Source organism: Bactrocera neohumeralis, chromosome 5 (assembly GCF_024586455.1).
Source record: "Bactrocera neohumeralis isolate Rockhampton chromosome 5, APGP_CSIRO_Bneo_wtdbg2-racon-allhic-juicebox.fasta_v2, whole genome shotgun sequence".
Taxonomy (NCBI): Eukaryota; Metazoa; Arthropoda; class Insecta; order Diptera; family Tephritidae; genus Bactrocera; species Bactrocera neohumeralis.
The window spans coordinates 26,325,447-26,353,399 of NC_065922.1; the positions used below are offsets into that span (position 1 = coordinate 26,325,447).

Below are 27,953 nucleotides of genomic sequence, written 5' to 3' on the forward strand. Positions count from 1 at the left end.
AATTTAATTTAGATAATTAACACGCCTTAATTGAGTCAATTAAAAATTGTCCACATAATTCGTAGAAAACTGAAAACAGAAGCCAAAAACTTTTAATTGAGTTAATTGGCTTAATTTAGCTAATTAGCGCCATTTGCTATAGTATATCTTGAAAGAATAATTTAGAACTAAAAAGCAAATCCAATTAAGCAGCTGTGCAAAAGTTTTAAATTTGGTCAATTAGCTGATTGACTTAATTAAATTGATGTTTTATAAAAATGAAAAAAGGCTGAAAAATGCTTCTAAATCTATTCGCTAGCACGATTCCTTTCCCAAAAATTTTAATGTTTAACATTTCGTTATAAAAATAACTTTTTGGTGAATAAAATTTTTATTAAAATAGATTTTCTATTTTAGTTTATTTTTTTTTATTAAAACTCAAAAGCTATAAAAGCCAAGTAAAATATGTACTTCGAACAACAAATACCTGTCTACACTTGAGCCTTTTACTGATCTTCACGAAACTAAGAACTAAAAGTATATAATATTTAAAACAGCAACCACAAATACCCTACACATGCACTTTTCCCCCAAAAATTTATTTCAAAACCCACTTTTTACGTTTCCCTCCCTCCGCCAAAGTCCACTCTAAGCTTGCAAAAAAATTTTTTTCGTATAAAAGAACATTTGAAAAGCATACCAAAAACACTTTAATTTCCATATTTCAAAAAAAAAAAAAATACCGCTTTTTCTATAAATATCAAAAATATAGTAAACTTAACATAGTAAAGATGGCAAAGCAAACGCAAATCGATAATTTATTTGTACTGTACCTTTGAGTGTAAAATGTTAGCAAAAAATAACAACGAATGTTAATAAAAAAATAGAAAAAAAAGTAAAACAAGTAGTGCTTGGGAAAGTACTTTCCAAAGTACTCCAAAAAGTGCTTTCAAAAGTGCTTCCCAAATCTTTGCCCGCTCACGCAGTATACGTTTTTGTAATTTTTTTTTTGCCTTTTTTGGGCGTCGAGAGGTAATGAAACAATGATTACTAGTAATTGTGATACTTGTAATTTACACAGGATTATTGTGTAGGTGCTGTGTGTAACTTTTTTTACTAAAGTATTTACAAAAAAAAAAAGAAATTAAATATAACAACAATATAAAATATATATTTTTGTAAATCGATGTATAGCATACATACGTATATATATACATATATGAGTGTGTGAATAGGTGTAGGTGTAGGCGTTAGGTATTTACATATATGCATTTATATTTAAGCAAGCGTAGTTTTAGGCGCATAATTACCATTAACTCATAGTAGCGGTAAAATGTCATTAATAACAACTATAAAACATACTGACGTCTGTATGTCGTAGTGTGTCGTAGGTACTCATTCATTTACATATAAGCAAAAGCTACTCACAACAGCAAATCTACAAACCAAAATTATATTTAGTGCCTAAATGTATACAATATATAAGATGAAATGAACCGTTCACCAGTTGAATCCCGTATGAACGCGTACTGAGATGTTTTTTACCCAACCATTGAGGCCTCCACGTACATATGTATAAACCCGTATAAAACATTCACATTTAAGTATATTTAGCACGAAACCAAACCACACCGTCTGAAACCCCTAAAAGTGTGCTATATACAAGCATTTCGATTCCTGAGAAGTAAATATATAGAAATTTACTCGAATTTTAGTCTATTGCTCCTGATATACTTTGACAGAGTAAAACGCATTTGTCTCGCCCAGCAGTCCGTTTGCAATTTTAAGGTGAAATTTATAATTGAGATTGTGTTGCCCACAAATTCGCCGCAGCCAGTATTGTGTTTATGCCGAGCAAGCAGGCGCACTTAACTAACCGTACTTGAGCCCACTAACCGAAACTTTTATAAATAAGTATTATTCTCACACATATTTTTGTGTATAAGTGTCCCCCCATCATGGCAAATCTTTCTAAATTATCACTAAAAAATATTTCTCTCTTCGTAACTCTGTGTGTTGTACTTATATAATACTAATAATATGGGTGGGCGTAGTTGCATGCATTCAAATATATAACTTCTTAATTGATTTATCTCGAAATACTGAAAAAAATACTTCAACTCTTCCAATTGTATTCGCCCTTTTATTTTTTAAACTGTACTAACCAATGTCCTTGACATTAATCTTTTCACCATTTAGAAAAAAGTATTTTTCAAGTTCATCAAGAGTGACTTCTATTTCGTAGTTAATCGAATTCATTTCAAAATTCATTTTCCTCTCACTATGTCTGTAGTAGTTTTTTATTTTTTTCGAGTAATTGTAGTACTAATCTCTATGAATTCTCTTTCTAACCCCATCTCTGACATTATAAGTGCTGAGTACTGAGCGCTCTCTAACTACTAACAAATATTCATGCCTATATGTCTGTGTGTGTTTACCATATTGGTTTTTATTTTCTTAATTACTTTAACATACTTCATTAAGTTATCTCTAGAATTACTTTATTAATCGATTAAATACTGTGGAAGCGCGGTATGAGTATATTTTAAAGTAATTTATTTAATTAAGCAAGTGATAAACGGTCGATAAGTTTCACAAATTGAATTAGAAGTAATTTAATTAGTTAATTAATTGAAATGAAAAAAAATAAAAATGTTCCTAGTGCTTGTGACCAAAAAGTACCCTGAAATTGTTAATAAATGCTAAATATAGTAATTTCCGCCAGATGTAATAAAGCTATGCCATTGATTTTTCCAGCATCCCAAACACTTTTCATAAACACTTTTTGGGATGGCCTTCAGCTCCTTCAGCGAATTTTTTTTAACGATCGACTGAAAACGGTTTCCACGGAGCGGCAATTTCAGTTTGGGGAAAAAGAAAAGATCTCATGAAGCCAAATCTGGTTAATACGGTTATTGATCGGTGGTATTCATTGCGTTTTTGGTTTTAAATTCGAACTAATTTTAATAACGCTTAACTAATGCCAAATTTTACTCTTTATTGACTGTCTGCCCTTCCGAAACAAATTTAAGAATATCGAAAAATGCAAAGAGCATCACCTTGATTTTTAAGCGGCTTTGGTGTGCTTTTTTGGTTTGTGCTAGTTTTTTCCCTCATTTCCGATGATTGTTGACTAGTTTACATGTCAAACACATAAACCTCTGTCTCATCGGCAGTAATTATTCTCTCCATGAATGTGGGATCGGAATTCGTATGATCAAGCATGTCCAAAGAGACCAGTTTACGGTCGAGCAAGAACGCGTTTCATACCCAAAACTTCCAACAAAATCATTCTAACGGACTCGCGAGAGATCACGAGCTCTCCTGCTTCGATTTTAAAGCAACTGCCGTGAACAAACTGGTTGACAGATTGCGCTCATATTTGGCATAGTAATTAAGGACAGTCCAACCAACTTATCAAAATATATATATATATATTTTTTAAATCATTTACCAGGGGAATTTAGTTACAATTTCCGGGTGTTGAAGTTCAATATTTTTTGTACTACAAGTAATTAATCGGATTAATCTGATTTCGAGGATTCTTAATTAATTTTTTACTTATGGAATCATTTTATAAAGGATTACTTAGTTCTAATGAATAAAAAATCTGCAGTTACAAATTAAAGTCTAATTTAGAATCACGATAAATATATGATTTAACTCTTCATATATAATAACTTTAAATACTTTTCATTCTGCCTTATAAAAGTCATTATTATTACTAATGAGTATTACTTGTAATCCTTTTCATGATAATACGAGTTAGACTAGTTAACGAAGTCAATGACTTTATTCAATTGAGTGAGACAATGTTTCCTTAAATAAAGGAGTTGTAATTTGTTTTTTTTTTAGCTTTATATAATTAATAAACGATTAGAAATATCTAATATTTGAATTAAATTATTAATAGTTTAATTAATAATTTACATTATTATTATTATCATCAAAATAACGTTTAATTAATAATTAACATTATTATTATTATCATCAACATAATGATTTGGCTGCATTTTTTTAATTTAATTTATTTCTTGAGTCAATTTATAAAATTCTTCTTAATTACTTGAGTTTTATTAGGAGTTTTATGTTACAATTATGCTAAATTAGTTAATTAATTAACTACATAATTTAAAAAATGTGTAATATTTAAATATTTACTAAACCAAATTGTGGTTTGATATATTCTTTCAAAGTAGCAGTAAATAGTAAAATACATTATAAATTGTATTAGAATGAAAAACAGAATTTGATCTCCAAAAACGAATTTAACATGTTCAAAGGAAGGTTTAGTCCGATCAATTCCTCATTGATTGTTAACTTATTAGTAACCTTATCCGTTACTGCTTCAATATTTCAGGCTCGATCTTGACTGAGATCAAACACTGGCTTTGTGAGCATACATCGAACTAAGCATACTTGTATGATTATAAAATATGCAAGCCGAAACTACTATTATAGTTAAGGATTAGGTGTTTTTCAAGGCATGTGGTTTTCAAAAAAAAATAAAACGCCTCGTATAAATTAATTGCATATCAAAGAATTTGCTTACTATAAAAACGAGCGTTTGCCATTATGCTTTAAAAATGTTTTCGGGCAAGTAACCGCCGTGGTTGGCTCGAATAAATTCCATCTAGTAGGCTCGATTTTGACCACTTTTTGCAGCAATTTAAGCCGTATGTCAGCAATAACACGTAAACTATTCTCGTCAATATTCTCGGGCTAATATGCGTAGACAAGCGACTTCACAACCCGAAGCCCACGCCACAGACGAGACAATGAGTTCACCATAAGTTTCCTACAATAAATTAAACCAAGGAAACAGGATGCATTGCATATACATAGGTCGTCCACATCAACATTCCTCAATTCAGGAAAAACAAGACATTACTCACGACTCGTCCGAGACGATACTTAGTCTAAGACCGCAAGTCGTGAGCTGCTTGAGCCATATGTAAGAGAATCGTTTCGGCCACACCCAAGTGAATGGCAATCAGAGAACTTTCCTCACTTGCGCGAACTATACATGGCTCTTGAATGTAACACACGTTTGGCTTCCATTCTTGCACGAGTTGTATTTTATAAGTCCGAAAATCAATATACTTCCACAAAATCTTCCATAAAATCCAATTGTTGCTCACGATGGTGAATGAACTCATTCGAATCTTCTTCAATATTCTACTGCACAGCAGCAATAAGGAGGATGAAAACATCTCTACACCATATAGCAGGACGGCAATGATAAGTGACTTATAGAGTTTGATCTTTGTTCGTCGAGAGGGGACCTTACTTCTCAATTGCCTATTCTGTCTGAATTATGTTCTCGTATCGAACGGCTCGGAGAGGTCCTTCCCGATCCTGACGGAGCTTTTGGTATTGCTCAACGTCAGCTTATACAGCCGTATTAGTTTTGCGGGGATACCAAATTCAAACATAGCATCCATAAATTCAGCTCCTGTTCGTGCTGTCAAAAACAGCTTTGAAATCGACGAAGAGTTCGATGAATTGGTGTGTGTCGATCCTCTTTTCATGGGTCTTCACCTTCAGCCTCAGTAATTTATAATAGAGTATCGAACCGACGATTGATTAACACGAGCCTGGTTCAGAAAAAGTTGGATAACTCAATCATTCTGAGAAATTTTGTGAACGTCAGGATTTGTTTTTTATCTGAAACATAACCTTCAAATAGAAAGTTCTATAATATGTTTAGTAAAATAAAGATAAGGAATATTTTTACTATACAAGTAAGTTGTAACACTTAATATATAGTAGACTTAAGCTACTTCAATACGTTGTCATTGATATGTATATTTCAAATATCTTACATAGCAAATATTTTCATTACACTAATGCAGCGATTTATGAAGAATACTAGCAATAAGCTTAATAGACTTATAGACTTATAAACTATTAAAGATATTTTATGTCCTCTATAAACAAGAATATAAATTTACATAAATGGTAAGTTATTTAATAATCTATATATCACTTGTATAATTTTCAATTATTTTTCAACTTTTTGCATACCCTTTACTAAAACAGAATTCAACTTTTTTATTGACTTGCTCACACTTATCACTTTATCTACTTCACCTTAACACTGCATCTAGTATAAATCCCTTTTTTTACTAATTCTTTCCACTTCTACGCACTCACGTCCCACCACCCCTGCCAACCCTTGTGATGTATGCACTGCCAAGCCCAATTGACATATTCACAATGCCCTCGGAAATTTTTGGGGATTCGTCCACCAATTTAAATGCTTAAAATTGCAAATTTCGTTGACTGCTATTGTGCTTAAACCACAACAACTACAACAACAACAATATCAACAATACCAATACCAATATTTTGCTTTCATTTGTGTAATTGAAAGTTTTGTGGCCTAACAAGTTTTGTTTGTGTTGTTGCGTTTGCAGGTTTTACCATAATCTCCACGTCTGTCATACTTACATACATATACATATATCTGAATATTGTGCTAAAATTCCATTTGTTTTTTTGCCGACTGTAGTTAATTGTAGTCTCATCGTTTTGTCTCATGTTGCAAATCTTTATCGTTGTATATATTTTTTTCTACAAAATACGCGACGTCTCGCCTTCGTCCACGTTGTACAATTGCATATAGTAAATACATACATACGAACATTAAATATTCGTACTAAATTAATAGTCGTCTCAATCGTTGTAATTTAACGTCGTAATTGTTTAGTTGCTATCAGTTTGTATGTAGTTGCCTCAAAACAAAAACAAATAAGTAAATAAAAGAAAATAGCAAAAATCACACGAAATGAATGGCTAATAGCAGAAAAAAGAGAAACATAATTTTTTTTTTGGTTTAGATTCGATTATTCAACAAAAAAAGTCGATATTTGAAGTCTGAAAATAATGAAAAGTTCATAAAAATGAACGAAATTAATTATTTTTAAATTACAACTTTAAAATTATTAAATATTGTCTACCATGAAAATATAATAAGAAAAATGTATTTTTTGTAAATTAATTATTTTTAAATTACAACTTTAAAATTATTAAATATTGTCTACCATGAAGGTAAAATAAGAAAAATATATTTTTTGTAAATATAAATTACTTCAATTTATTTGAATTAAAATTAAACTTAATTCCGTTTTTAATTTATTCAACTTTGATAGAATTAGCTTATAGCAGAAAATTAATAAAATAAAAAAATATAAAATATAATTAATAATATAAAATATAATTTACCCAATTATAACTATAATTAAAACTAACTTAGTGAATTTAACTTTTTTTTAAATAAAAATAATAATATTGAATAAAGAAAAAAGTTAAATAAATAACTAAAATAAAATTAATTATAAAAACTTTTGGGTTAAAAATTCGATTTTTTATTTCAATTTTGGGAATAAAAATTTAATCTTTAAGTTTAAATACTGATTTTTCATCTTTGATCTAAGATGTTTTGAATTAAAATTTAATAATAATAAAAAATAATATTGAAATTTAAAATACATATTTTTGTTATTGATTTCTTAAAATTCCAATATTTCACGTTTTCTTCGGCTATTTACCATTCCTTTCCTGCGATTACTACATAACTAATTTTATCAAAACAAAAGTTTACCAATATGCACCCCGTTAATATTACTAATCAACAAAATTAAATAGCTTAGCGTAGCGTTTATAAATACTAACTCCTAATTACCGTTAACCACTTTCGCCACTATACCACCACTTATGAACATTGACAAGTAACCTAACATACAAACGCATACCATACATATATTATTCGTAGGACTTTAATTAGAATAGTCAGAACCGATTCAAATTCAAATTAAACTCTTTTCTGACCGTAGGCGGACTTTACTATCATTCACCGGTGATAGAATCGATATTAGCTAGTTCAGCATTTAAAGCTTAGTAAGCCAATTATATAAACTAAATAAACTCCTTCTATTGTCATTATATACCTCACTACTCCAACTTTTAGAAGGCAATAATAAGTACACATATTTGCGTCACGGTTCTGTTGATTGTGTTCCATATTGAAGTCCTAATGAAATTTATGACATTTAAAACTAAACTCCTTGAATTTCTATCCTTCTATAATCACATTCCAAAATGATTATCTCCCAGTTCTTCTTTTTAATGTACGACCAATGTATACAATGAAGATGTAGTCTTCGTAGCATCATTGTGTAGTCGGTCGGCATTCAATGCCTTTTTTGTGAAAAATTCCACATTCACAATATACGTATGTATGCCACTTTTAATCTGTTAAAATTCGAATTTTTAACGGCTTTTTCTAGGTTCCGTCATAATTTTCATTACTTGTAAAGAGTTTAATATTACATTAGTTTGGCAAAATATATTATAACCCGCCTTGTACAAAGACTTTTGCATCGGAAATTACATAATGCCCTAGCTATTTAGAGAACTTTCGCAAATCCAATGCATAATACCAATAAATTTTAAAACAGTCGTGTTAATTTATACAAATTAAAGCTACCTGCCATTTTGTTTATTTTCAAATGTCAATTGACTGCATTCGCTTTAGCACAACATGACAGGGTGATTCACATTTACTGCGATGTTTATATAAAAAACTTAGGCGTGCAAATGTTATGTTTAGCGTGACGTTAACTTTCTTGTGACGACATAAACTCTACTCTCTCACCATTGAACTCTCTTTTCAACTTCACTTTCACTGTTAATACAAAATTTATACATACTTACATATAATATTAAATAAATAAATATTTTGTGAGTTAATGCCTGTGCTGTAGAGTTTAGCTAATGTGTTTCTTCGTGACGCTAAATATATGTTAAAAATACTAAACATGTACAATTAAGTAAAAAGTTATATATCATATTTAAAATAACCATACGAGTAAGCGCTAACAATAACTAACATTTTGTAGCTGTAAAAATAAGTTAGTTTCAAACTGCTGCGGTTTATTTTTAAACAACAGCCTAGAAATCAGCCACGCTATGTACATATATAAAAAAAAATATTGCCAATGAAATATTATCTTTTTTTTTGTAGCAAAATAACCCATATATAATGTTTAGTTTATTTTTCAGCGAAAAAGAAAATGAAAAATCCATATATTATTCGCAGATAAAAGGTTCAGTATAAATTGTTTGTATGAAATACTTACTATGGCTACTATTAGTGAAACAGTTAGTTTTGAAATGGAATTTTATACATAAATTTAATAGCATTTTAGTTGCAGTTTTTCTATGATTTGCACATTTAGTTAACCTGAAATTATATTACGATGAACCACATGATAAAACACATAAAACATAGATTTTTATGCAAATATTTTTTCCATCCCACTTTTGCTCTACCCGAAATTGCTCTTACTCAGTTCTTTGTTATTAAGTGCACAAACAATTTGTTTTCCTACAGTTACTTAATTTTTTTTGTAGTTTAGCTAGTTAGTAAAATGATAGTAAAATTATAGTTTATATGAAATTTAATAATTTTCATTTATTTACTTTTAGTGCAACGTACAATTTAACTTGTTGCTAAAACTTTAAAATAATCAAATTTTTCATTTTGTTTTTATGTAGCTAGCAATTAAAAATATTATTATGCAGAAATATAATTATGCTCTTATATATAAAGATTTTTTTTAAGAAAATATGGTAGAAATGCCTTAAGTTAATTTTCACAAATCAAATTTTGTCGTTACCCAAGCAAAACAGGGTACACATGAAAAACAAATATAAACCAAATCTTTTAGATCAAAAATATAATTTTTTTTGTATATATGAATGTGCTCTTATGCTCTTTGCGCCATATAAAAATTATATATATACACATTTTTTGTAGCGAAAAGCTTGTTAGTCAAATATTTTGCGAAATTCCAAGCAGAATTTAAACGGAAGTGAGCAAAACCACTATTTTTACAACTAAACTTATTCATAAAAACATATAATATATATTTATCATTTTATTTGCTATTTTAATGATATTTCACTAATTATTTTAACATTTCCTTCATCCATTTGCCGCTTGTCCTCAAAACGCAAACAATATACATATATATAAAAAAATATATAAACAAATTCTCACACATGCATTGATTTGTATGCACAAATTATTAATGCTCGTGTATGACGACGTACCCTGTGCCGTAACGTAGGCGTTGTTCTATTCTCTTCGGCGGTTTATTTTGCGGAAGCTGGTGCCGAAATGTCCTTCTTCAAATCCATACCAGACGCATTTTGGTGGGCAGTGGTTACCATGACCACAGTGGGATATGGTGATATGAGGTATACATATAAAAGCAAAATTACAATAACAATATTAGTTTATGTAAACTATGAAAATAAATATTTGCAAAAATCAGGGACGGTTAATGGAAAAATTAGTATGTACATTTGAAGAATATTGAAAGCAACTTTTAAAAAATTTCAAAAAATTAGAATACATTAAAAGAAAGAATTTTTTTCTAGTATTGTTTAAGAAACTAATATAAAGAATAATAATAAATAATAATTTTTTTTTTTACTTGAAAAATGTAATATTTTTATGTGTATAACATACGTATATAATTTAAAGTATTTACATTTATTTATTTATTTTTTTTTTCATTTAAAAACTTACAAAGTCTAAATCGCATTTAAATATATATAAATCTAATTTTGTTTGCACCCAATTTGGGTAGTAAAACTAACCAGTTTAAATTTTTGGTAATTATCTTAAATTTGTCTACTCCAAACCGTCCCCGATGATTATTGACAATATGCCATAATATTAATATAAATATATGTACAAATGTCTGCATATCGTCATGCTACTTTGATGTGAAGGATCTGTACTTTTACTGCAGCTATCACTATTATTCAAGAATACCTATTTTCTTACGCTCTTATATATCTTCGTATTTTTTATTTATTCTTAATTAAATGTTTTGATTTCTAAACTGTGCAAACTAAAAAAAATTTATATAAATAATTAAAAAAGCTATAAAAAATATTAATAAGCAAGTAAAATTTCTGTGCCTCTGTGTCAGCAATTCATTGTGATGCATATGTATCACACTGTGGCTACCTTCAGTGTCGTTTCGTTGTACGCCAGTTATTCAATATAAATGTGACATTTTCGGTTAATTTTTGTTTGTGCGTATAAAATTGTAAAATATTGAATTTATTCTAACAAATTAATGTATGTGTTGAAGAGCTGATTTTAAATATTAATTGTATAAAGTGATGTGTGTGCGTGTGCGTGTTGTGTTTACAAATATTTTGTGCCAACAAATTGATTTAGTGCTAAAATGTTTTTCTTATTAATTATTATTCTTTTATCCGTTTATTTTTGTCACTTTCACTTATAATCAAATAATTTGTGATATATTAAGCAACTTATTATGTATTTTCAGTTATTTAGTATTTTTTTTTTCAATTGCATGCATATTTTAGCCCAAGCAGAACATAATACAATTTCTTCGTATTAAAAAAATACAGATTCTTAAAAAATAAGTTTCAATTTTGCAACGTATCACCATATTTCATATGAGATAGAAAGTTTCTAGCTTTTTGAACAATCCTGCCATTAAATAATGTGTTAGTGCTACCCCGACTTCGACTTAGCTAGCAACCCTAATTGATAAAATAAATAATAATAGAAAAATATTATTCAAAATCAGAAGCCAAAATAAAAAAAAATCGGTATCTTTAATGCTTAATAAATATCGCGAAAACTTCTTAAACAATTTTATATCAATTAGACGCTAACATTTGTGGGTCAAATGTCCGACATGCACAAGCAAATCATATGTTTTCTGTCTGTTAGTTTTGAAACTTATCAGTTATCTTCAGTTATTTGATTTTTGCTTTTCCAAAAATTTTAAATTTTATTTAGGCAAAAAAAGAAGCATTCACAAAATTTATAATGATTAAAAAACGCTACTTTCAAATAAATTCTGCTTGGGATACGTACTCATGGTACATATTATGCTTTATTTGAACGCGGAGAAGCAAAACTATAAAAAATATTTAAATAAAATATTTGTTGTGCTGATCAAGCTTATAAATTATAACAACATAGATTTTTCATAAATTCTCCTAAAAACTACATAAAACAAGTGTCAATGAGCAAACCAACAATTAATGCAAGAAGCTCAATAATTTTAACGAAATATAAAAATTTAAAAAAAATTACAAATAAAGTAAATCAACATTTACTGCAAAAAATTTTCTTCAATGAATAAAAAATGCAATTTTTTCTCAAAAAATAAAAAAAAAAATAAAAATATTTAGTGTGTTCCATGACAAAGAAGCCAACAACGAGAAAAATAAATAATGCATTTAAATGAAATATCCTTACATTACTAACAAATTTCTACACCAAATACCTTCAGTGCCACTAACAGTACCAACATCACTACTAAGAAATATAGTAATAATAAATACTGCCACTATAGAACTACTACTACTTACTAATTCAAACTCCCTCATATAAGCCATACACTTTAAAAAGTTGATACAAAAACTTTTGTAAATCGCCTTGACCACAAAAGTCAAAAGCCATCACCAAGAGTCCTTACATTAAATAGAAATCATCTCTCAATTAATCTCTTATCATATTCCCGCTTTTTCACCATCCTTTATCTTGATGCTTATTGCCGTTCATTTTCCTTTCTATTCTCAATCGAAATCCTTTCAAAATCCTACAAGCTCATCCTTAATCCTAACTCCTTCAGAAAAAAGACAAAATCACCATTTTCTATTTCAACAACAACCATAGCGAAGAAACCAATAGATTTGTTTGATTTTAGGCGTTGTACTCTTCTCATCGGCGGTTTATTTTGCGGAAGCTGGAAGCGAAAATTCCTTCTTCAAGTCCATACCCGATGCATTTTGGTGGGCTGTCGTTACCATGACAACCGTTGGATATGGTGACATGACGTATGCAAAATCTACTAATAATAATTATTTTCACTTACTATTTAACTAGTACTATATTTTTTTTTTAACTTTTCGCATAAGTTCATTTGCTGAGTATATATACATGAATATATCTAAGTTTTCGATTTTTAAATTGAAAATATTCAAATTTTATTTAGCTTGCTAAAGAAATGAAAATTAGTGGCAAATTGAAATTAAAAAATATAATTTACATAAAACATTATGTTTGAGAAAAAATTTAGTTCCTAAAAATTTCATATATTTCCATCTAATTTGTCTAATTCATTTTGCCGCTACGTTTGATTTCTTCGCGCGCCAATTCACCCATATAAGCTTATAGTTTTGTATTACTTTTCTTTTGCAAATTCTTGCAAACGTCGCTTATTGAAATACTTAGCATTACAAAAGGCATTAATTTCAGTTGAATTTAGTGTTTCACACAAAAGAAATAGCAAACAAAAAACAAAAACAAAAATTGTATCGAAATCACTTTGCAATTTCAAAAAAGTAGATTTGCATTCGAACTCATCTGCATAACAGTCACATCTTCTCAAAAATCATCATTCACACTTACATACATACAATCATGAATATTTGACTATCAACAATTTGCATACAGTCGCATTTCTATTTTCATACAAAACATACAAACTCACGCATACATACATATACTCATATCGCGCCTGCATTAACAGCCATTCAACAAGCACACACTTTCATGTACAAACATGCATCCATACAGTTCCAACTGACACTCACCCAATTGCATCAAAATCGTTTTCCAACTCACAATATTCGATAAGCTTCCATGATTTCATTCAATTAAATTTTGCTATCCTCCCACCCACCGTCGTCTTTCAAAGCGTTCTAAATTGTTAACACACATACACGCACCCATTCGCTCATATATATTTACGCTGAAGCATTGACAAACAACAACAACAAATAAGCAGGCAGGTGTGCACAACAACAACACTGCACTTGTTCATTTCGTTTTCTATTCTTCTGCATCATCACACCGCATTTTCCTTGGTTCGTTCGCTAATGCACACATACTGCCATAATTCCACTCGTCCGTGTATTAAGCTGAGTTCACACTTGGTTTCAAGAATGCATACCTTTTAAAATTTGCAAAACTAAGTACTCGTAGTTTTATCCAATATATGGTAATATTAAATATAATATTAAGGAAATTAACTATACAAAGAAAATATTTTTTAATACTTTTTCTTAATTTTATATATACTGCAGAGCCATATTATGCTAAAGCATACTTCCTTCATAAGTTTTATGTATTTACACAATAGAAAATAACTGTCATTCATATGAAGACTGAAAGGCTCAACACCCTTTACCACTTTTGCTTAGTATAGTATAACTTATCCCAAATAGCAGAATAATAAAAAAGTGGCGATAATTTTTTGAAATCAATAAACTAGTTCAAAAATTCTTATTTTAAAATATCTACAAAAATTTCTTAATCCTTATAAATTGCAACATATCCGAAACTCAATCCAAACCAGAGCATTGATGATCCCACAATGCCATTTTTAAGACAATATAAATACTAGATTAATACCAATTCAACTAAATTAGTTTTTAGTATGAACAGGTTACATCATACTTTTGTTGTGAGTATGGTAGTAAATGACTCACTCGAGGTATTTATTGGAACCGCATAGCATAAAAAGTGAGAAGTCAAGCAGAGCGTTTGACTAGTTTTTGACTGAGTGTCTTAATGTTTGACTTATTGTCTCCAGACTGGTAGACAACTTATTGTTTTTAGCTACTACCCTTTAAAGAGCATAATATATATTTTATATTATGTTGGCTTAAATCGATATCATTTAAACTTGTGAAACTGTTTGAAATCATCTACTCGTAGATCTCTAACTATTTTAAATTGTCTACAGTAGTTACTCAAGATAATTTTAATGCTTGAAGAGCAAAATTATCTGTACATATATACTCGTATAGTAATAATTTCAGACGAAGTCCATCTTCGGGTTTCTAAGCAGATCCGTCTTCCCTAACAATTTTTATACTCTCGCAAGAAAGTTGCTAAGGAGAGTATTATAGTTTTGTTCACATAACGCTTGTCCTAAAACTAAAAGAGTCAGATATAGTGTTATATATACCAAAGTGATCAGGGTGACGAGTAGAGTTGAAATCCGGATGTCTGTCTGTCCGTCCGTCCATCCGTGCAAGCTGTAACTTGAGTAAAAATTGAGATATCATGATAAAACTTGGTACACGTATTTCCTGGCTCCATAAGAAGGTTAACTTCGAAGATGGGCAAAATCGGCCCGCTGCCACGCCCACAAAATGGCTGAAACCGAAAACCTATAAAGTGTCATAACTAAGCCATAAATTAAAATATTAAAGTGAAATTTGGCACAAAGGATCGCATTATGGAGGGGCATATTTGGACGTAATTTTTTTGGAAAAGTGGGCGTGGCCCCGCCCCCTACTAAGTTTCTTGTACATATCTCGGAAACTACTACAGCCATGTCAACCAAAGTCTACAAAGTCGTTTTCTTCAGGCATTTCCATATACAGTTCAAAAATGGAAGAAATCGGATAATAACCACGCCCACCTCCCATACAAAGGTTATGTTGAAAATCACTAAAAGTGCGTTAATCGACTAACAAAAACCGTCAGAAACACTAAATTTTACGGAAGAAATGGCAGAAGGAAGCTGCACCCAGGCTTAAAAATTGAAAATGGGCGTGGTGTCGCTCACTTATGGACCAAAAACCATATCTCAGGAACTACTCTACCGATTTTAATGAAATTCGGTATATAATATTTTCTTAACACCCTGATGACATGTACGAAATATGGATGAAATCGGTTCAGAACCACGCCTTCTTCCAATATAACGCTATTTTGAATTCCCTCTGATGCCTTCTCTGTATAATATATATATACATACATTAGGAACCAATGATGATAGCGGAATAAAACTTTACACAAATACGGTATTTGAAAAATATGTAAATGACGGATAATGAAATCTCGATTATCACTTTATCATGCGAGAGTATAAAATGTTCGGTGACACCCGAACTTTGCCCTTCCTTACTTAATGTTTTTTAGTTCAACAAATTTTACGTTGAGTAGCTAAAACCAAACCAAAACCCAAATAAGCTGTTTGTAAACCTATTTGGGGAAAAATAATTAGTTAAGACTCATATTGTGTAATATCAAAGTGCACTTCTACATATGTATCATTCCACACAGAAAACTTTCACAAACGAAACTGATTGAAACACCAACTTTAGTTTAACGTAATCTGATCTAAGTTCTATTATGTGCTCCCGGTATTCTTCCATAAAGTAATGAGTATAATATTCGTAAAAGTGAAAATTACAACCAAAAGTTCTTTAACTGTCATAGAAAATATTAAACAAAATCATTGAAAAACATTCTATCGACGTAATATGAATCCTCCATATTTTTTTATATATAGCTATAGTTAGAAAAAACTTAGAAGAGTTCTATCGAAACAGTACATGTTTTATAAAATTTCTTATATTTACTGATTAAAGTATGCCCTGAGCCTCAACGGTTCAAAATCGTTGATTTACAACCTCCTTTTTTAAGTAATTTTGAAATCAAAGTTGTAATAATAAATTTTTAGCGTTGCTTGCACCGCGACCTAAGTTCTATTGTATCCTCCACTCTGTCACATACATAGATTCACATAAGCCCACCACTCTGATAAATTTCAGTATGTGACCTGCTATTCGAGATTAAAATATAAGCTCTTTTCGTGATATAAATCTAAGGACCGTGAATTTGCATCTACTAGAATCAGATGCTCGGGGTTTTCGGTTCCAATCAGCTATCAAAATTTGATAAAACTTTAGTCTTCACACTATATATCTCATGGGTAATCCATCCAATGTAGCCTTTCTCGCTGTGACAAATTCATCGATAACGTTAATATCGATAATCGATAATATATAATATTTAAAATCGAAATACCCATCTTTAATCAAGTCAGCTTCATTGCTTCAATTCAAACACACTCAACATTTTAACAAATCTGAATGATAAATTTTTTTAATTTTTTGATTTGTTTATTGAATAACTAAATAAACCAATTTTGTTCTGTGCATGTGGGCATGCTTAACATTGTTTATGCTTTATGCTTTATTATGATTCAAATCTGGCAAAAGTTGTGATGGCTAAAAGTTAAATTGCTCTTTTTCGTTTGCTCAATTGCTGGCAAAACTGTGCAAATTATTTGAATGAGAAAATTTCTGTGATTTATTTATTAAACTAACGTTATCATTTTTAACCTCATTTATTATACAAATTTATCGCATTTTCTTTTCGTTCAATTTGCTTTACTTTATTTCATTTTGTTTTTGAAATTTATTTTCTATAAATGTTAAATCATCTGTTTGGTTTGAAATATATTTTCACGTATTTGTACATACATATCAATGTGCAATGTACAAAACATATACGTTTAATAAAAATAAGAACATGTTGTACAGGATAATTTATTCATCGTTAAAGCGAAATTCAATCACACACAAATCATATATTCGTTTTTGACATATTTCACTGGGTGCATTTATATTCACATATAAACTTTGCACTAACGCCATTATTTGCTTAAACCTTTATATCCGAAATTAGAGTTTTTTCTTAAATAATCGTAAATGAAATCGAATTGTTTAGTTTAGAAAACAAAATCTGTGCAACAAGATTTCTGGAGTTTGTTTGTCCTCTCCGAAGGTTTCTGTTATTTACATAAAATCAAATTTGAAACTGAATGACAAAAAAATAAATTCAGGTATTTAAAAAAATAGTAGAGACTTTTCCTTCAACATAGACTCCATGAAAAATATCCTAGATTGTGACGGCGCATTAAAAGATCCATGAATTTTCTGCCACAAAACCGGTCGTTTACGGTAAATTATTTCCCTAGGACGGCTCACAGCGGCCAAGTAATATTCCATATTTTTTTGAACCCTAGACGCCTCACAATGGCCATGTTCCATATAGGTTTAAACCTGTGTTTAATCCTACGTTTAATCCTGTCAATCGGATTCATGCTGAGCCACATTTTTTAACCGACTTCGCTTGGTTTTTTGCAGAGCTTCAGCGGCTTATTCATAAAAACACGGTTCGTGGCACGAATGATGTGTACGATGAATGTAGTGTTCTCAGCTATATTGTCAAGCTCTCGTCCTCTACTCGGCGTCGATTTAACAAAATATCCAGCTCTTTTGGCATAAGTCTAGCATTGACACACTTCTCATCGCTAAATTGAACCAAAATAAGTTGAGTCGATCCATAAATGACGTTAAGATTATTTGCTATCTTGCTGGTAGCAACACGACGTTTTTTAAGCACTATTTCTTTAACTTTTTTGATGTTAATAATAGAGGTTTCGATGGCTTCGCTACTTTCACTGAATGTTTGTGTCACTCAAGTACTTGTATTCGTAATAGAGCTCTTAACTCTCGAAAATTCTGCAATATTTTCACCGACCCCGTAGCCAAACCATTCCATTCCATTAGAAATACAAAATTGCAAGCAATCTCGTGGTTTAATACTTTTCCATGGTAGAAGTTGATGGACCGGTTGATTTTTGACCTTGAGAGTATTTTTATGTGGCAAAAAAGACTATCGACATTTCGCGAAGAATATTTCTCTAAGCCAAAATTTGGCCTTGAGTATCGAAAATAATATGGTAGTAAAAAAAAAATAACCAACAAATGACGCTCGAAGTAGACGTAAAAATGTTAAGTAAACAATCCCTCAAAGGCTCTAAATGAACTGTTTTGATAAAGTATATTACAGTTCCGAAAAAGATATTTTTGTTTAATAACATGAAGCTTGTTTTGAAAGCACATTTTCTTCTCGAAAGTTGATTTTCGTTGGCTTTTAAGTGATATTAAGGTTAACCAACCAATTTGAGAACCATCTACCGCACTTTACCTAAGCGGTGATCGCAAAAATAACCTGACATTAACAAAAAATCACAATTAGATTAAAAAATTACGTAAAGCCTACAACTCAACCGTTCCAACTTTCTATTTACAGTTATTCACATTTCATAAGAACTTAAAAAAAAGTTTTGTTATGAAAGCAATTTATGTTATATTGCTAGTTACTCTCCGAAACTTCCTTTCTAAAACCTTCATGCTACCCAAAAACACCTTAAGATTTGCCCATAACAAATCGCTCACCCAAAACTTCATATAAATTTATAGAAATATTCCAGATTATAAAGCTTGCATGTGCCATTATATCATAAAATAGTTTAAATATTCATTAAAATATAAATTTGAAGTTAATATAATGAAACTTTAAAGCACTCTTTATCATGTATAGAACAATTACGATACAAAAAAACATAACCACACATTTTACATATAACCATTTAACTTATCAATCTATGCTATGAACTAGTTGTAACACATCCGATCTCTCGCTCTAACTGTCACTCACGCTCACCCTCTCTATCTATCTCTCTCTCACTCTACCACTTCAACTATTACAATAAGTAGTTTCTCGTCACTTTCAACGCGCTCCGCTCATTAATCGCCACTGTATATATGCTCTTCACACAATTTTTTTCGATACATTCACATAAAAATATATAACTTAATCTATCCGATATTTATAATTTGATTTTGACTTTAACAATCGTTGTCAACAACTCTCTTAACCTCTTTCCAAATGCAATTAAAAAAAATCTCTCAACGTAGTATATTTCGTTATTTGTAACTAAACATGTTTTATTTTTTACTTTATATGTTTAATGTATTATTATAAATCATATATAATATAAATATATCGTTATCGATATCGATATTTTTTATACTTATTTACATATTATGATAAACAAAACCAAAGCAGTTTAAGAAATTTTACTTTACATTTTTATATATTTGTATTTTCATTTTATTATCGTTCGTTCTCGTTCGTTACACATCGTACTTCATCACAATGCCAAATCAAAAAAAAAAATAAATATTAAATCAATTCAAATTAAAAAAAAAACAATTAAAATTAAAATCTACTCAAATTATCAACCGTAATCGAAAATGCAATCGAAATTGAAAATCGTATCGAATCGACTAAAATCGATATTTATCGCACGTTAATCAATCATATGTGAATGAATGAATGAATGGTCACGCAAAACGTATGAAAACGCAAATCAACACTACTACGCAAAAAAAAATTTTTTAAATATGGCAAAATACAAAAACATATTTTGCAAATTAATCGATATTACTCATCGAAAACGTGGCAAACAAATGTTGAAAAAAATAAAAATATGTCTATGCAAAATAATTCGAAACAACAGACCCGTCGGTGTTTGGGGTAAAATCGTGGGATCACTGTGTGCCATTGCTGGTGTCTTGACAATCGCTCTCCCGGTACCAGTTATCGTCAGTAATTTCAATTACTTCTATCACCGCGAAACGGATCAAGAGGAGATGCAGAGCCAAAACTTTAATCACGTTACTAGTTGTCCATATTTACCAGGTACATTAGGTAAGTACTTTTTGATCAAATGACATTTTATCGAACTATCGACATAACAATTTACGTATGTATGTATAAGGGCGTGTACACTCATTCGACACACAACTACATAATTCGTTACATTTTCACTAAATTTAGTATTATTTGGTTGGTTTTTTAGAATTTATAAGTTATAATTTCTAAATTACTATTATTATTTGTTTGAAATTAAGACAAGTGAGCTCTACGTAGACTCAAAACATATCCGACGATGTTAACAGCAACTGAGATATCATCTTTCATATTTTAATTACGAAATTATAGTATTATTCTTTATTACATATGAGAACTTAACCTCATATATACAGACTTGTATTTCAAAGTAAGCCCAAATTATACAAGTCTATGAGTTTTATGTATTTTCATTCTTTACGTCTGCGTTTTCTAATTATTGGGTTACAGTTTCCTCAAGAAATGGCAAATAAACACCAAAAATATTTTTCCGCAAAATTTTCGAACCTTCTAATGAGGAAATGGAAGTTGTTAATAACACTGTAAAACCAATTTGAAGATCATCTCTCTACCCAAATTTCCCAAAAATCATTTAGAAATGAACCTCCTATAAGATCAGTCATTTTTGTCTCTAGGACTAGTTCTCTTTTTACGTTCATTAATTGTTTAAGGAAATGAAATTTTGAATAGAGGTGATTAAATGGAGCGGTTACGGTTCAATGTAGTCATATATTGCTTTTTTGGGTCAATAAATTAGTTTAGATTAATTATTATTATTATTAATTATAGTTAAAGGTTTTTGTTTAATTTAAAAGGAAGAGAAAAAGTTCATAAAAAAGGATATTTATAAGAGAAAAAATTTGGCAAAACTCTTCTTCTTTCCTAGCGTCGAAACCGCTATCGCTGTTATAGCCGAGTTAACAACAACGAGCCAGCCGTTTCTTCCTTTGCATTGTGGCGTCAATTGGGGATTCCAAGCGAAGCCTGGTCCTTCTCCACCTGGTCTTTCCAACGGAGTGGAGGACTTCCTCTTCCTCTGCTTCTCCCGGTGGTTATTGCGTCGAATACTTTCAGAGCTGGAGTATTTTCGTCCATTCGGACGACATGACCTAGCCAGCGTAGCCGCTGTTTTTTAATTCGCTGTACTAATGCAATATTTGCCGTGGCCAACGCGCAAAGGACCATAAATCTTCCGCAGAACCTTTCTCTTGAAAACTCGTAACGTTGACACGTGATGTTGTCATCGTCCATGCCTCTGCAACATACTATATAGCACGACGGGAATAATGAGTGACTTATAGAGTTTTGTTTTTGTTCGTCGAGAGAGGACTTCTCAATTGTCCATTTAGTCCGAAGTAGCACCTGTTAGCAAAAGATATTCTGGGTTCGATTTCGAGGCTGACATTGTTATTGGTGTTGATGCTGGTTCCAATATAGACGAAATTATATACGACCTAAAAAGTTATGACTGTCAACAGTGACGTGGGTCGTCTCAGTCCTTGCCCCGTTCATCACACTTCTTGAACGGCGGTGATGTCAGTCTTTATTTTCACAATGTCATGGTCATCATCAAAAGGCGGGTCTCTCAACCGAGGTTGTTGATTAGTTTTCAATGGTGGCGTGTTTTTTACGTGACGGGTCCAAAACCCAGCGCACAACCCTGAGTAGGGATGATTCGCCTTCCCACTTTGGCTCGCCTTCAAACGGATGTTCTTTGGGTACCCAGAGGATACTGGTTTAATAGCGGAAGTCGTGAGCTGCTTGAGCCATATGTAAAATCGTTTCCAGCCACTCCCAAGTGAATGGTGATCAGAGAACTTTACTCACTTTCGTAAAATTCTACACATGACACCATTCTCCAATTAATTAAAAAAAGAATAGTAGGAGAGTGACAAAAATAGAGTATTCAAAACTATAATAATATTTGTGGTACAAATGGTATTTTTTAATGAAAATTTATCAAAAATTGAAAAATCCAACCACAGCGTTGATTTCTCTACATAAAAACTCAATTTTTCATTTGTTTGCACTACAGTTCCAATATTTTCTGGGGTTTTAAACAAAAACTTGAATTGTTCACTTATAAAAAATCAGAGTTACTTTAGACACTTGTTTCACCGTTTTCATAAGTACATATGTATAGTGTTACCCGTTTGCTCCTAGATACAGATACTAGAGCCATAAATTGGGATTCTGTTTCTTTTTACTAGACCTTATTCTAATCAGCCTATTTCGATACGAAAAAATCTAAGCTTCAGCCAAACTCCGACCGGGTTTTAACGTTGATTCATAAAGTTGATTTTGTTACGAGGATCTATAGGCTGGAATATAGTTAAAACTCAGGTCTACGGCCAGACTCTAGAGGCTATAAAACAATCAAAACTCAGATCTTACTTGGCTAGCAGGCAAAAAAAAAGACTGATAGGCAAATTTCTGTTACTTTTATTTATCCGAGCAAAATGGCTAAATATCTCTTGTGCCAAATCGATTCCGAAATTAAATGAATTTTCTATCTGAAATGTGCATAGAAGAAACTTATTAGTGTCAATTCACCTTGGAAATAATATGATATTGGGTTCTCATTTTAAAGTTCTTGTTATGATTTTGATGTTCACTATTATTTTAATAAAAATATATGTTAAAATTTTAAACAAAAACATTTTATGAAAAATTTTGCATTCACACTCACACACACATTCACCAACAATTACATATGTGCATACATACAAGCGGCTAGTTGAGAAAGTTCTCTGAGGTGTTTTTTGCGATGCTTTTGCAAAATTTTCTGGTTAATTTTCAACATATTTCCTTCTTCTCTCTCTTAACAACCACTTGTCTCGCCTAACAACCTTTCATCCACCCCAACATTCCAATATCCTACCCACCAACCCACTCACTCTCCTCACCTAAACGCTACCTTGAAATTTCCCCTTTCCCACTCACCCTTTGTTATAATTCCCATCCACTAAAATCCTCCTTATTCGTACATTCACAAGTAGGTCAACATTTAAAGAAATCATCGTTATCTGAATCCTCATCGGATATGATGGATTTGGATGATGGTGTTGAATCAACGCCAGGATTGAGTGAAATGCATCCTGGTCGTGCGGTGGCTCCATTTTTAGGAGCACAACAACAATTGATGGAAAAGCAGCAACAGCAGCAGCAGCAGCAGTTACAACAGCAAGCGTCCATGCAGCAGGCGTCGCCGCAGCAGTCGCAGCATCAACAGCAGCAACAAACGCTGCAACTGCAGCAGCAGCAACAAAATGGTTATAAGCAATCCGCAACAAGCGTCACTGGTGGCAATAACCTAACGACTACAACAACAACGCTACGGCATAACAATGCCCTGGCCGTTAGTATCGAAACCGACGTTTGACTACTGGGTGAGTGCGATTAGCCAACCAAATAGATACAAACATACCAATGTGCTATCAATTGTGATATTAAGAATTTTTTTTTCTCCAATTTTTGTTGGTTCGTTGTCAACTTGCAACCATTCTACCTGTAATGTAACTGTATATTTGTATACTTTCCTACCTGTAACTGCATATTTTATTAATCTATGTTCTTGTGTATTAACGTTTCAATTGTTGTTGTAATAACGTAACTATTTACATATATACTTGTGTACAAGTAAACATGTTCGCGCGCATCTACCAACTTACAGTGCCTACCAATAATATTGCCACCAAAAGCTACTAATTTCAGTTACAAAAAAAAATAGGAGTATCTTGGTTGATATTCAACACAGAGGGTATATTTTGATTTTAGTATTTTTGGTAGAGTTTTTCCATTACAAAATACAACTCTAGTGGGGTTAATATTAAAAATTATACCTACTTTAAAATTTTTAAAATTTTTATAAATTTTACCCAAGCAATTAATTTTGGCAGTGCTTCAGATTTCGTAAAAAGCTGTTTAATTTATAATTTTCATAAAACAAAAAACCCACATACACATATACATATATAAATAGAGTAGCAAACTGGCCAAATCAAAGCTCAATATTGCCGTCTTGGATACGCCACTTTCTTTTCTTGCTATTATGTATATCGTTAAAAATTGGTATATGAAGGCAAAAACATAGTCATATAGTCGACTTCAGAGTGTGCAAAAACCTCATTAATGTAGTATCACCGCTTACTATTTGATTATGTAAGTCTACTGAATTTATACCAGTTTGTTCGTTTCGTCCTTATACAATGTCTGACAGCCATACTTTAATTAGTGCATCGAGGATGTCATTTTCTAACACAAACTAGTATTCACGCTCGTTATAATAAGACTTTTGACGATTTCTCTGATTTCGGATTGTTATTTGACGACAACGTTCTTAGGACATAAATTCTAATTCTATTAATGATTCTTCAGATCTCTCCAAACGCACTTTCTAAAATCTAATTACATTGAGTCAAATTTATATTTGATATCACCAACCTTCCAGATTTAGGTCACTACTTTTGATATCCTCACCATTCGAAACCACTTTTCAGTAAGTGATTCCACTGGATTGAAATTCGAGATCCCACTTCTGAAGAGTCTAGTTATAATAAATTTTCTTTTTATAAAATATGGTTTTGAAGATTTCAAAAGTTAAGTCTTCTTCCATCATTTTATATTAAATGTCTTTGAAATTGACTGTGGATGGAATTCTTCCAAGTTACTGCTTGGATTCTCCACACAGATTTTATAAATTTTGTCAATCCCATAGAAGTTGGCCGAACAAGGCAGTAAGCTCAAATTGGTTCGTTGATCTATGAGGATCTGGTGATCCATTCTGTTGATCCATTTTCAGAAGTTTTGTATATCACAAAGGACAATCGTTCACACCTTTGTTTCGAGAATCAACGTCCTAAGCTAAACTAACCTAACTTAACTTGGCCGCACTCCACGAATGAATCATTTAAATTGCTGAATTCAAGAGAGTCCAAATAAACACTTTGCCGTTTCGCAAGGTCCACAGTGCGTAGTTAAGCTAACAATATCGATATCGTTAACACATTATATTTTAAAATATAAAGAGATGCTGTTAAGTAAAATAACGATCATTGTTTGTCAAGATCTAAATCCGACATCAGATTGCTCCGTACTTTTAAAATATGCTCATATACCATAACCTAGTATTAAGGTTCTTAAATTCTAAAAGAATATGTCCTTATCAAATTGTAATTAGTCAGTGTTCCAAAACCTTTAACCACTTTATCATTGACTTTACATGCGGTCATTATTTAGATTGGTATTATTAGCTTCTTCTTTATTAGCGTAGACAGCGCTCACGCGGTTATAGCCGAAGCATTTTCGCAGTTTATATTCTTAATCTTAATCGCAGTTTATATACATTTTGATATTAACACTACTACTCCCATACAGCATCATCTTTTTTTAATGATTGATATACAGTTTTAATCTTTTTGATGGAAAAATGCTCGACTGTAGTCATAGCAATAGAAAATATTTAGCCAAGACACCTACCTTAAGACCCATTACCGAAATTACTCATACGCCCTGGGCAACTCATAAACGCTATGCTAAAAAAGGCGATGAACAATCACACGTCAACGAAAGTTTCGGTAGATTTGGTCATTCGGCATTAAGAAACTATTAGAAACTTGTACAGTAATATCCGGTACCACAATCTGGTAACACTATTGGGTAGTTAACCATTTAGCTAACCGATAAATAGATTACAGTAAAAATTTTTGGGCACATTCGCGTGTGCATTTCAAAAAATATATATTTTTTTCGATTATGATTTTTCATGCACTTGCCTCAACTTACCGTTGTATGATTTATTTGCACGCTCTCACTTTCGTAAAGCTTTCTAGAATTTTTGGTATATTTTTGGCTATGCATTTTCGCAAATCTTTATTTTTTTTTAGTTTTAGCACTAAATTCTTGGAAACACAAAATTTTATGGACTTAAAATATTTATTGAAAAACGAAATATTGAAAATCTTTAATTAAATTACGCCAATGATGTGTTTTGTCTCACTGCATGCTTCAGCTGCTTTTGAATTAAACGAAACCATTTGTTCTTTTCCAATTTGCCATTTCTCCTCTTTTGCCGCAAACTCAGTAAAAAAGACGATACGTGCTCTAATTTGGCCTTGTGAAATGTTACGTTGGATGCCAGAAACGACTACAAAAGCTGTTTAATTAAATTTAAGTAGACAAATAATTAAATTAATTCAAATTGAAACTAAACAAACCAAAAAAAATTAAGCAAGCAAAAAATAATAATTAAAATAACCAAAAAATTTAACTTACACAAACAGAAACAACAAATATGGAAAGTAAAATAGCCAAACAAAAGCAAACAAAAAAACTTAACCGAAACCAAAGCAAAAAATCCCAAAAACAGAAAACTGCAAAAAACATCGAAAATTTCAGAAAATTGTAAACACAAAGATTCACACACACACATAACTACAGACCCATACACAAGCAAACAAGCCAACAAAGTTAAATAGAGACATGCAGAAATCTAAGCAGAAGCAGTTACTAGCGGTTAATTAATTGCAACTTCATACAACGTCGTGCAAATCAGACACCAATTTCAAATGGGGACTAGTGTAAATAATAGATTGTTTGGTAGCGAGAACAAAAGCAAATAACGGCAGTGAAGGGGGGGAATAATTAAGATTTGTTGCAAAAATATGTATGTATATGTATAGACACGGAAAAGACTGCTAAAGCAAGCATACGCATTATGTAAGAAAGTAGCGCAGAGTTGAAGAAGGAACAGTTTCAAAACGACATACCAAAAATGATTTTAATACTTTTTTTTAAATTGCACTTTGCAGACTCTCTTGAAATGGTATTGCCTCTTTATAGATGCTTGAAAATGAAGAAATTAATTTTAGAAAAATTCTTAGAAAACACTTTTTTGCGTTTTGCGCTGCGCGATTAGCAAAACATTAACCTTTAAGGGAGTGCCTGGCACTGAAAGCTATCTTTAAATCGTTTATTATGGTTGGAAATTTTTTATTATTATTTTTTAATACAAATGTTTAAATACTAAAGTAAAGTTCAACAACCAGTATATTTTAACCCTTGGTTGCAGTTATAAAAATATTTTATTTACGTTAATTACTCTCAGCAAAAATATTTGTTTAATTTCATCAAACGTTGAAAACGAAAAAATTATTCATACAAATTTTTTTTTAAATTTTAGCTGAATAATTTAAACATAAAATCACCGAATTAACATTTTAACTTTTATTTGCCTTAAATTTAACCCTTGAGAGCGCTAAAAAAATGATTTAAGGCAATTAGTTCCCACGGAAATATTTAAAATTTAAATTCATCAAAATAACCTATAAAAACCGATATTAATTTTTTGATTTAATATTTTAACCCTTGTGAGCTGTTGATTTTTTATCTTTTTATACAATTGATTTTAGCTTATATGAAAATATATTTCTATCAAATACCATGCTCAATTACCTTTAAAAACAATATTTTAAAAATAATTTTGCCATTAATACTTTAACCCTTGTGAGCAGTTGAAAAAGAAAAAATATTTAAATCTTTTAACGGAAATATTTAGAAC

General features: G+C 31.0%; 1 protein-coding gene across 11 annotated transcripts in view; it reads left to right on the top strand.

The window, feature by feature from the left end:
• LOC126759233 (potassium voltage-gated channel protein Shaker) overlaps positions 1 to 27,953 on the top strand; it is a 462,565-nt gene that overhangs the window by 404,019 nt on the left and 30,593 nt on the right. For 6 of the 11 annotated variants that reach the window (XM_050473953.1, XM_050473942.1, XM_050473944.1 and 3 more), the window contains 3 exons: positions 12,753 to 12,882; positions 20,223 to 20,413; positions 23,392 to 23,784. In XM_050473953.1, the coding sequence (XP_050329910.1) occupies positions 12,753 to 12,882; positions 20,223 to 20,413; positions 23,392 to 23,777 (707 nt within the window). In that variant the 3' untranslated portion in view covers positions 23,778 to 23,784. Of the gene's footprint in view, positions 1 to 12,752; positions 12,883 to 20,222; positions 20,414 to 23,391; positions 23,785 to 26,477; positions 27,921 to 27,953 lie in introns of those variants that run through there. The other 5 variants (XM_050473947.1, XM_050473949.1, XM_050473943.1 and 2 more) reach the window with 4 other exon arrangements.